Raw genomic sequence first — 12,496 nt, 5'->3', positions numbered from 1 at the left:
AAGAGCAGGTGGTCAGATATTAGGACAGCATGGACCACGACTTTTTTGATCAGCAGTGTGCCCCGTCGCATTGAAGCCTGCACTGCTGCCCCTGGTGACTTGTGACAAATACTAACTGTTCACCTGTCTTTGAATCTGGAGTTATGTTCTGCTAATATTCATATTTAATACGTGAGTAACGAGTGAAACAAAAAATGACAAAATTACAATCTTTGAATTCTCAATGATTTCTGGTCATACTCGATCTAAAGGACTCGGGTTATGTTGTTATACCAAAGAATTCAGATAGTCCGCCGTTCCTTACAGGTACATTTTTGTGCGATATTTATCTTGAAAACAAGAGCGTAGATTCTTTTCAAACTTTGCAAAATCGTTTCATACCAGCAGGTGAGGTGAAATGTTAAGTTTGATTTCAGTATTTTGATTTTCTGAAACATGTAGAGACTTGCTTAAACATTTGTGTGACCTATACCTTCAACATTTTTATTTACTAACTAGTTCCCATACTTATATAGAGAGATGCAGACTGGTTTTGATAAGTGCATTTATTTTGGGTTTTTTTTAATGTGTTTTTTCCTTCTTTTGAACTTAGATGTTTTCAGTGCTTTTTGACATGTGGTACTGTGATCGTGGGATCGGGCTCTATGTCACTGAGTCATGTTCATTTTTTGCCTTGTTAGCACATATTTGTATCAATTTCTTGCCTTGTTAGCACATATTTGTATCAATTTATGGCTGCATGCTCTTAGTAATAAGCATGGTAGTTTGATGCAAAGAATATAAAATCCTCAATTGTAACAATTAGGATTCGAACTGTTATTTTGTACTTTATTAAAGTAGATTAAGTCGATAAGTCGAGTAAGTACTGGATTACCTCCCTTGAAATATGGACGCTCCTGGCTATCCTAAGAAGTGACGAAGAAACCATATTGTGAATAACAGTCAAAGAAACATGTTATGCTTTTGACAAGCGGCTTTTGTAAATTCATTTATTTATCACCATGACAACATCCAATGCATTCCTTGTGCTTGTTTGTATTTTAGACGGTGCAAGTTATTTATGGGAAAACAAGTCGGTTTCCATTCAGAAAACTGAGACAGGTTTTCTGAAATACACTATAGTGTATACACATCAGCTGTGTATCATAACTTTGTAAACATGTATTTAATGCAGGTTTGCATGCGTAAATGCGGTGAATTTGGAAGTTTGTAGATTATGAATGCATGTACACCAGATAAATAACATCGAGTAACCACACATATCACTGAGGTGTTGTCAGATTGCAAATAATGTGTTGAATTTATGAACGCGTGATTATGTTATCATTCTCAAAACGGAATTTTCGTGATGATATTATTTCAGAAAAGCTTCTCCATTGCTGAACATGGCATTACTGGATTTAGGAGGAACATAAACCAAAACAAAACAGCAACTAGACAACACATGTTGGAGACATAAAAAAATCATATCCTGCCCAAACTTTGTAGGACAAATGGATCTGAAACATGCATTTATATTTCCAGTTGTCATCTCTGTGTAAATATTCTATACTAAGGTCTAACGCACAGGCAGATAAAGCATGCATGTTGTCTGTGACTTCTCAAGGTGGAGGTTAAGTGCCATGGTCCTCTGAAATAATTCCGTAAATTGTGAAAATAATCCAATTCATAAACACAATAAAACAAAATAAAATCAAGTATTAAGTTGACAAACTTTACATTAAAATCAGCAGAAGCAATAGCAACTGAGTTAATAGATTTTTTCCATGTCTGCTAAATTATTTGAATAGTAATTGTACATGAATCCACACAATCTCCTATACCTTACCCAAATTTTGAAAGGTATTCTGTCCTCGTGCAGACTTGCTAAGCCAAATGTTTTGTTAGCTTGTTGCAACAGTTATCAGAAGTAGAGCATGTTAAACTTTGCTTCCAAAGGTTTACATTTAATGTCATGTTTACAAACTGACATAACTGTTCATAAGACATACTTGATCTCTGTATTAGGTCTCCTTATATTGGCATGTTAGACCCCATTTCACTTCTTTCACATGAGCATGTTACTAATACACTATACTAACAAACTCACAGGAGACCTAAAGCTGAATTGGAAAGAATCATGAGAATTGAGACTACAGACAAATTGTCACATGTAACATTTTGTTTGCTTTCATGAGAGTATCAAACACATACATATTAAAACAAGGCATTATTGTTATCAAGACAGTTCAGTGTAGTGGTTTCTCAGTTTGGCTAGTATGCAACCAGCCAGCAATGTTATTTTCATGGTGACATTTTTAGCTTTAATGGGAGACAACTCATGTTGAGCTCATAGTGCTTAACAGACTTTCGTTTACCCAAACTTATCATGCTTACAATATTGTAAAACCTTAAACATTTACCCCCAGGGATGTTTTGTTTTGATGCGAAAACATCGCTTACAACTAACAGATTTTATCTTTTCATTCTTATAAATACCCATTAACTCAGCTGAACCATGATGCCTCTAATTTCAGATTTCCCTTTGACTTATTGGTAGACAATGGCTGAACACCAAGAACAACCAGAGACACCGCCAGAGCCAAAGACTATTGCAACAGTGAAGTCTTTTGAGCAGCTGTACAGTCTGATCTCCAGTGGTGATGCCAAGACGGTCATTGAGTACTTAGATCACAACCATATCACCCCTGAAACATACACGTCACTTGTCCAAGATCGCTATTATTCACAACTGCGATACTCTCCTGTGGCCACAGCTGCCCGTACTGGACAACTTGACATCATGAAGGCCCTTATAGCTCATGGGTTCAGCCCAGAGGAAACAAGCAGAAATCTTACTGGAAAGAATGAGTACCCAGTTCATCTTGCATGTGCTGCAAACCAGATAGCAGTTGTGAAATCTTTGATTGAAGATTATGGTGTTTCCGTTGATTCAAGAGACTCCGGTGACTCGACCCCCATGTTCTGGGCAATATTGACAGAAAATATGGACATGTTAAGACTGCTTGTAGATGCAGGTGCTGATGTCAACAGCACATTTCACGACACCATGACACCCCTACTCTTTGCAGCATTTATGATTAATTCATTAATGTGTGAATACTTAATGGAAAATGGTGCAAATGTTAATGACACAGGAGACTGTGGGAACACTCCTCTTTGTCTGTCTGTAAGATGCGTGAACACCTCTCGTGTTCTGATCGATGCTGGGGCAGACATCAACCACATCAACAGTCAAGGTGACACCCCTCTTATACTAGCCAGCAAGAGGAACTACCGGAACACTGTTGAACTATTAGGGTCTAGAGGAGCATGTGCTGATATTCAGGACAAGGAAGGACGCACAGCTTTGCATCATGCTGTAGACAGAGATCATAATAAAATAGCTGAGTATCTCATTGGACACCTTAATGTTAAGTTGGATGTGGTGGATAATTTAGGCAGGAGTGCTTTCTATATGGCATTTTTTCAAAGAAATGCTGAACTGGTGGAACTCCTCATACAGGCAGGGGCTGACCCAGGCAAAGAAGATATTGTATATGAGGAAGACCCTGGGGATAAGGAACACCCACTCTGGTACTCGGTGGTGAAGGACTGCAGGCATATTGGACGAAATGCTAGGACGCTTCAGCACTTGTGTAGATTCAAAGTTCGGAGTATGTTTGGTAGGGACATCAACACAGCTATTAAGACGCTTCCTCTACCAGAGACTGTGAAAGATGATCTTGCATTGCATTATTACATAGGTTATTGATTCATTAAATGTACTTCATGGAGTTCTTTCTTTTACCTCACGTACTGTTCACTGATGTAAAAGATTTGCTGTTAAGGCTCAGGCAGCTGTAACTATTGCAGAAAGTTTTTCAGCAATGTTCTACTGTGAATTCTTTTAAAATAAGTTATGAATGTAGAAACAGGAGAATGTTGTGTAAAAATATATATTTTAGGATGAGAAAATGTTTTTAGAATCTACATTTTTCAGTCAAAATCACTCTAAATGTAAATTCTATTAAATGTGTCATTGAAGTATATAAGATATAATTTCGTTAGGAACAATTTCATTTACGTGTAGTTTGGAAAGACTCGCCAGTGAGCTGGGAGATGCTGAATCTGCGGGAAACCTAGATTTCCGTTTTTGGAAATATGGTGTTACAATATGGGGTCGATGGAAGGGAAAATTATATGTTCCAGTGAGACACATTATAAATAAAGAATGTAATGGTGTAGTATGTGCATTATTCATGATAATGACACTGTCAGATGGAATAATACCTTAAAACTTGCTGTCCAGTGTAACTGATAAATAGCATGATTCTTCTTTTTATAAAAGACATAGTCATAGTAATGTTAAGTTTTATCTTGTTGTACCCTTGGTTCTCAGTCATGGTCTAGTTGCTACATGGCTGAAATATAGCTGATGCAAAGTTAAATCTGAACTCATGTTTGAGTCACTCAGCTGTGGTCTGTCAAACATATAATTTGAAAACAAGCATATTAAAGTTAAAGAGAGTTGTATATTTTAATATGAGCCATGGTTTGTTGAGAGAGGAATCACATAACATAAAGACTTTTTTCCTTACGGCATATAATGATCTAAGTTCAAACAGAAGATTTTGCGCATATGTAGATTTACTCAGAAACCTACCTTGTTCAGTTTACATAATCATTTTGAGAAATTTCATCTTGGCAGAACAAATGTTTCTTTCTTTAGTAAGGATCTGGTAGAATTTATCTTCATTAACCATGCTTGTCATAAGAGGTGACAAACGGATCAGGTGGTCAGGCTTGGTTATCGTATTGTGTTGATGGATGCTAGTGCTCTAGATCACTGGATTGTCTGGTCCACGCTGAATTACTTACAGACCACCACCATATGTCTGAGTGCAGTGGAAAACTAAACTCACTCTTTCTAAGTGGGGTGTGTACTCCAAGGATGAAGGTTAGTGCTTCAAATCCACAACAGCAGCATTAAAACAGATATGAAAAGATAAGGCAATACTTGCCAGGAGGTCTTCATTAACAGATTAAAGCAAGAACTGGCTGGCTGGTAGGGTATCCATGTTAAACTGTGGCATGCTCTCTCAGTCCATTAGCTCCTTACAGCCAGCATTTTTTTCCAGAGTAGTTCAAGAACAAACAAGTATTCACATGTGCTCTCATTTCCAACATAATGCAAACCCCACACTTCACTTTTACCTGTTTAAGACGTCATATATTGATATTGTTGGCGAGAGGCTTTATTTATTTTTTTTTTTTATCTAAAGACATTTACATCTAAGGTCAAATCAGAGTGAACTAAATGTGGTATTGCCCATTGCCAGCTTATTTTCACTTTAGGCTGATGAAGTTAAAAAATGGGACTGGGGCAACAGAAATGGGGTTCACACTTGTACCCACTCACGATTGACTGACCGTCATATGGAGGTTACACTCAGTATTGACCTTGAATCGTGAAAGACAAAATGACATCTTGAATGTTCACGTGTTCACATTCACCAGTAAATTCAACATTAAACATTGTAGGGCCGTACTTGTACCAGACATGATATTGTATGAAAATTGGTGTGTTTTTCCAAAGTGGTCACCACCAGAAGATTTATATATGCGTTGAGAAGCTATCATTGCAAAAATGCAGGGGTACTTAATTAAGTTCTATGTTAGAGGTTTGAAGGGCATTTAGAAGTGGAATGTATTAGAAAAGCAAAATTTATGAATGTCAGCTTCTTTATTGGGAATAACACTTCGGAGTGTACAGTGATAAAGGAGTAAGTTCTTTTCGTATATGACGGTCCGGGAGAGTACAGGCCTTCAGCAACCCATGCTTGCATAAAAAGCGACTAATGGGATCGGGTAGTCAGGCTTGCTGACTTGGATGACACATGTCATCAGTTCCCAGTTGTGCAGATCGATGTTCATGATGTTGATCACTGGGTTGCCTGGTCCAGACTGGAATATTGCTGAGTGCGGCGTGAACCTAAACTCAGACACTCACTTCTTTTTGTATATTAATGCAATGGCTTAATGAAATAAAAACACTACATTGATTTGGGGGTGGTTTTAATTACATTACTTGGCATTATGATGGACCGGGATATTATTTGGATTTGGATTTACTCATAAAATGATCCTGTACTGTGCGTTGTTTTGTTTGTAAAAACATACTGATAGGCCATAATGACTTGAGTGTATTCGTTGAATGGAAATGGTGGTACTTACGTTTTGTTGTTGGGTTTTTTTGTTTGTTTTATAATCTACCATGAAACGGAACATATGTAATATTTGGAATTACACTTTCTCATTAATGTATAGATTCTTCTACGCTTGTTGGGTTTAGTTCCATCCTGTATTCGAACCCACCCCCTCCGAGTCAGGCATCTAATCGCCAGCACATGGAGTCAGCCGTCTAGCCCGCTTAGAAACCGCAGCTTCTGGAGGAGCCGGTACTGTACATGTCGGTGTCTCTAAACAAACCACTGCTTTCGTTTATTGATCATTTCCTTGGCATTTCACATTCACCCGTTAATATAATCATATATTTACACGGGAAATATTTTGCAAACTATTCAAATAAAGTGCTCGTTATGTGTTGTGAAAGCTGAACGGTGTGTTTGGTGCCTTTTTCAACACATCGAAACTGAAATCTCGTGCTGCGATGATTGTTTCACAAAAGCGCCATCAAGACAGCGCGAGATTTTCGTGCTGTGGTCGCGTGCTTTGAGTATCGTGTTCTAAATCTGTGTCACTTGTGTTAATTTCAATAGGTAGACTGAAACAAGACAGAAAACATTATTCCAAGCTTATTCCGTTGTTTGAATCCAGGGCAGTGAGTGTCCTGTGACGACATGCGTAATCTATGTAGGTATTTATTTTCTTTCTACGATAAAGCGATATTTCAGGTATTAAAAACGAAAACAGATATTTTACGCCCAAGGAAGAAGTCTAATTACTTAATGTGTCATCTTGACAGTACATCTGAAAATTTGTGTCCTCTTATCGATGTCCTTACCTGTACGCAGTTGAATGTCGATGAATGTGGGTATTATTAAAAGGGCTGATTGCATGTGTTGCTCTTCAAGGCCATGTGTATTCTGTCGTCCGATGACTTGTGTGTTTACAGGAATCTTGATGTCGGCGACGAGTGAACTACATTATCTTTCTCGTATAGTATTTTTATATGGGTAAGAACATATACAAGTGTGGTATTAAAACTTAAAACCATCTTAAAACGTAATCTTAACATGGTTTTGTGAGATCAGAGGTCGTCTTTTTCACTCTGCGAAATAATAATGTTATATTATGTCTCTTCGGTAAGATAACAGAGTGCGCCCCAGTCTCACCTTACTATCGAGATATGTCTTGTATAGCCACAATCCTAGTAAATTACACAATGACCAACTTTTCCGGGTAATTATTAGTTGCAGTCAATCAGCATTCCATCACAAACAATTTCTCATAAAAATCTCGCGCGTTGTCGGAAACACTTCCGATAATACGCTGATTGTGGTACTTGAGGATTTCATCTTACGTCAATCGATTGTTTTTGTTGTCATTTGACGTTTCGTGCATAAGATTTTCGTGTTTTCCTTAATGACACAAAACGTCAATGGTCTGTCCATCATAACACCACGGCGTTTACGTGTTATGTAAACAACGCTCAGTGAGGCGTGAGGCCTCAGTGTTATGTCATCCGAATGGCCCGTGAGTGATGTCACTGCAGCAGAGATAAATATGTTGTGGCAGTAAGTAATTAAGAAATCCCAATGAAAATATTCAGGTAAAATGAACTCAGTATCTCTGTGACATGTGGGGTCACTGACAGAGTCGTCCCTGTCATTGCCTCTTCATGCATTTGCATGACGTGTGCTAGCTGACCGGTGTCAAACCATCATTTAGGACTGACCCGGTGTCTACGTCAAGCAGAGAGACTTTCAGATGAGATAAAACAGAAGGGAGTCAGCTTGAACCGGTGTTCACTTTACGATCTGCACACTTAGCTGGTAATGGTAATTTCACTTTTACACCCCGGTATTTTGAACTTTCACTAGAAGGAAGGGCGATAATCACATGGATCGATGACGGAAAGCGACTGTGTCATCATTAGCAGACACTTTCATACCAGCTGTCTTTTCTTGACTACTACAGTTCTCATGCAGACCCGTCCTGCGTAAAGTGGAAGTCACATTTGTAGGGATAACGTAAGTAATGACTTGATATTTTCACGACGGACATGGAACCCTGATGCATCGCGACAACATAGAGACAGACCATGGGGACCATGAACTCTTTACATTCTTTCACACTTAGTTGGGTTTTGTTTGTCTGCACTTTTGCTGAGCCTCTAATGGCGTTTTTAGAATAATCTATTCAGACAGTTTCATTGTGCCATATAAATGAAGTTGCATGAAAGTTGGGTAAATGTTCTGTTTTATATTTATTTATTACGTCGCGCAGGGTCTGAGGATATCCCGCGATGGAATCTACACAGTTCGACGAATTTGATGCAGAAGTGTGGAGCTTTTTCTGTGATGAGGACGTGAAAGGTAGACAACCATAAAATACAGGACTTCGAATGAGCATAGCTGGAAGCGCTAGTAGAATCCCTCAGAAGCCGGTCAATCAAGCTTGTCTCTGCTTCATTGCATCGTAATTGACACGGTGCAATGAGGAGGTACTTGTTTACTCATTTGCACAAGCTATTGTAATTCTCACACAGGTGTCAATGAAATGTAACGAATGCCCAGCTTGACAATACATTTCAATTGCTGTGCTATGATTCGATGTTATGTAGGCACTATCTCCTCACATTCATACACATCGGTGAAATTATTTGTCTTATTTTCAGAATTCACCAGTTCGCCACCTCAAACTGGTTTGATCAGACCAGTTCCCGTTCGCCTTGAACCGCCATTCCCATGGGATTGTGGTATCGAATTCGATGCTGGACGTATACTTCAAACAGAACCAAAACGGATTTCAGCATTTATCCCTGTCTCTAGACCCGCTGACAGTGGTTAGTTAGTTGATTCTTGCATGATTCTCACATACTTACTGAGTTGTTCATTCACTGATCACGCGGTACTCTTTATACATCAAGAAAACCTAGCAAAGTAATTGTGCGAAATTACTTTTGTAGCATATGAAACTAATTATGGCTTAATTTACTCATAGCTGCCCGAGTGACCAGTCCTTCGGAGGAAATTCAACCCACACCTATGAATGTCAAGGACGTTCGACCAAATATGCAAGGACCCCTTCACTGCAACATGTAAGCTCTTTAATTGTAAACGAAATGCTGACCTAAAGGGTGCTGGTAGTTAGAATCGATACCCGTGAAGATCCGAGGTAGAATAGGTCTTCATCAACCCATGCTTGCCATAAAAGGCGAATATGCTTGTTGTAACAGGCGTTTAAAGGGATCGGGTGGTCAGACTCGCTGACTTGGTTGACACATGTCATCAGTTCCCATTTGCGCAGATCGATGCTCATGCTGTTGATCACTTGATTGTCTGACAGACTTGATTATTTACAGACCGCCACCATATACCTGGAATATTGCTGAGTGCAACTCACTCCCTCACTGACTCCATATGGAACGTCCCGCATGCTTTCAATCACTCGATTGTTTCGTCATTACTCCAGTATAAACATGCTACCGTGATAGTATGAAATACTGCTTACTGAGGTAAAATAACACCCACTGTAATACATCCGATAAACTGCAATTTTATCTTTAACCAGTGACCCTGTGGAGGCTGAGGTGTCGGACCTGCTACAGAGGCTTACCACAACTCAGGCAGAACTGGACTGTGTCCGGGACGACCTCAAAGACGCAAGACTCAGTGCCCAGTGTCTGGAGCTGAAGAACAAACACCTCAAGACAAAACTTCATCTGATGAAGACAGAAAAGGCGATCCTCCAACAAAATGCTGATGATATTAAAAAGGAGACTGAATGGCTGAAGGCAGAACTGAAGATTATGCAAGATGCAAGGCGGAATGACGGAGAGCAGGATGAAGGCACTGATACCAGACAATTCCCCCAAACGTCTGTTGCAAGTACATGTAGTTGCAAGAAAATTCCTGTTTCACATGACAATAAGTTCCATGTGGATGGGAAAAATGTATGCTTGACTGACATGACTACTTTTAAAGACAATGTGGATCCTAAAAACCTCAAGAAGAAATCTGTCCTTAAACAACTGAGAAAAGCCATTAAGAAGATCACCAGGTGAAACCATGAACTACAAAATGAACTGTGATGGAGCAAATGCGAATTGTATACTCATATTGCTATTTGTTATTTTCTATGTTATAAAATATTTGTGAAAGATTACTCTTTTTTAATTTTACCATTATCAAAATCTGTAGCGCTACATAAATTGAATCCTTTTCCAAATACTGCTGGATGGTAGCAGAGTGGGCACACAGTGAAAACAGTAGTTATACCATTACCAAGAGAATGCTGTAAACATATTTTTATGTGATGCAGAAACCCTGATAGGCGAACACACTTAGGGGGTTATATAACGCGGCTCCCGTATATTGACAAAGAAAAAAACGATACATGTATTTATAGCAAACAACATACAGTGTAATGTGTCTATTACGGACAGGGGAGAAACTCAATGTCCGGATTGTAAAGCAGTCTTTTGTTACAGACAAGACAAACACACACCCCCCCCCCCCCCCCCCCCCACACACACACACACACAACAACAACAACAACAACTTGAATCGTTCTTTTTCTGTTTTTTTTAAAATTTATACTGTGCTCAATATATTATTTAAAATTTATTGTAGGAAAAAGTGTCTTAACATCAGTTGCCTCTGCGACGTGATGCAATGACGTTAACCAATGTGAATAGAAGTAATAGAGATGCTTATTTAAGGGACTGTTTAAGTCATCTACGTCCGGATTACAAAGCGTTGTTCTCATAGCAAGTTAATTTTCGGAACTGTTATTTTGGTCTGTAATCCTTAATCGAAAGAGTCCGGATTATAAAGCACGCTTTTATGATAAATTAAGAACGATTTTGTCGGGACGTAGAGAGTTATCCTGATTGTGAATGAAACCGGATTACGCGGAGTCCGGATATGGCACATTCCACTGTATGCATGTATGATTGAGTAATGGGAATGTTCATTCTGGTGTTGGATATGCCAAGCAAGGAACTGAGTGCCGCAGGGAATGGTGAAGACACTTCGCAAGTTGTGGAAATTGTTCTTACCAGCAGTCAGCACAAAACTGAGACACTTTGCTTTGCATTGGTTGGCTTGCCCGTGAATTTCCGGATTAGAAATGGTCTTCAGCAACACCCTTGTCTCAAAGTAGGCGATTTACGAGGACGGGTCAGGCGCAATTATTTAGTGCAAGCCCGATTGGTTGCAACGCCTTAGATAGTGTAGAAGGTTGGCCCAATCTTTTTAACAACAATCTTGTGTAGGCCCGTGTTTTTGACAATGGTAGCTTTTTGACTGCGAGTTGTCAGAATCCCTGGCTTGTTCAACCCACTAGTCATGGTATCCCAATTGCGTAGAGTTCAACCCACTAGCCATGGTATCCCAACTGCGTAGATCGATGCTCATACTGTTCACCACTGGATTGTCTAGCCCTGTTGTCGTATATGTAGCTGGAGTAATCCCAACTGCGGGGGGTCACTGTACTTCGTACATGCCTTGTTTTGTTTCTTTCCACATATGTGTAGGGGTTTCATATACCCCCACCCCCATAGACAGAAAGTATCGTTGAATCGTTGTCTTCAAAAGGGAGAAATATTGCTTGTGTGTGTCTAAGATTAGGGCACAAATACGTGAAATGTACTCTACTGAAGCACTGATCAAAAGATGCATTGTCTGAATAAATCGTTACACTGACACGTATGTCATTCTGGTTACGGTATCAGCATTCATGTTTTACGATCGTTTTCGGTTATGAAGTACAAAATTTCTATCGTTCAGCAAAACCAGTAAAACATGCATGCTTGTACAAAACATTTGTTTGTTTTAAAAATTACTTAACACCTTAACCACGTACGTTTAAATCAAGTTAGTTAAAGAAGGATAAGGCAGATGCACACTACGAGCGAAAGTTCAAATATATGAAATCGTACAGGATAACTGACATTTTCACGGAATCATTTACCAAGCAATGCCAAAATTCTGCCTTTGTTCTGTCATACAGATCCTGAAGCAAGTATATCCAAGAAAGCCCAAGAAAATCAAGAAAATGTGGAAAGTCTAGGGAAAGAGTTCCACCCGTAAGCCCTCTTTTTACATAGCATATTTCCACCTTCCCCGGTGTAATATTCTAACATTGAAATATGTTCATTGATTGTTTTTCATACGTGTTCTAGTTTATTGAATGTATATTTAAGGTCAGGTATGCATGTCAGTTTGTAATGTTGGCGTTTGATTGGGGTGGGGGTACGGGCGGAACTCTAATTTCCACAGCTTCCAAAAATTTTATTTTTTTCAATATGATTTTTTAGCTGTATACA

At 39.1% G+C, this 12,496-nt stretch overlaps 2 protein-coding genes across 4 annotated transcripts; both read left to right on the top strand.

Annotated features, from left to right (window-relative positions):
- The first annotated feature begins 860 nt into the window (after positions 1–860).
- Positions 861–6,040, top strand: LOC137291516 (ankyrin homolog). 3 transcript variants are annotated; one of them, XM_067822879.1, is made up of 2 exons: positions 861–979; positions 2,517–6,040. In XM_067822879.1, the coding sequence occupies exon 2, from the start codon at positions 2,543–2,545 to the stop codon at positions 3,752–3,754; it is 1,212 nt and encodes a 403-aa protein (XP_067678980.1). In that variant the 5' UTR covers positions 861–979; positions 2,517–2,542; the 3' UTR covers positions 3,755–6,040. The 3 variants fall into 3 exon arrangements, with proteins under 3 accessions (XP_067678980.1, XP_067678982.1, XP_067678981.1); XM_067822881.1 differs by having other exon boundaries at positions 861–931; positions 2,517–4,345; XM_067822880.1 differs by having other exon boundaries at positions 885–1,174; positions 2,517–4,221.
- A 2,430-nt stretch (positions 6,041–8,470) lies between these two features.
- On the top strand, positions 8,471–10,231 carry LOC137291989 (uncharacterized). The gene is made up of 4 exons (XM_067823541.1): positions 8,471–8,540; positions 8,843–9,010; positions 9,169–9,265; positions 9,739–10,231. Exons 1-4 carry the CDS (start codon positions 8,471–8,473, stop codon positions 10,229–10,231), a joined length of 828 nt encoding a protein of 275 aa, XP_067679642.1.
- The last annotated feature ends 2,265 nt before the right edge of the window (positions 10,232–12,496 follow it).

Source organism: Haliotis asinina, chromosome 7 (genome assembly GCF_037392515.1).
Source record: "Haliotis asinina isolate JCU_RB_2024 chromosome 7, JCU_Hal_asi_v2, whole genome shotgun sequence".
NCBI lineage: Eukaryota > Metazoa > Mollusca > Gastropoda > Lepetellida > Haliotidae > Haliotis > Haliotis asinina.
This window is presented reverse-complemented; position numbering and strand designations above follow the sequence as displayed.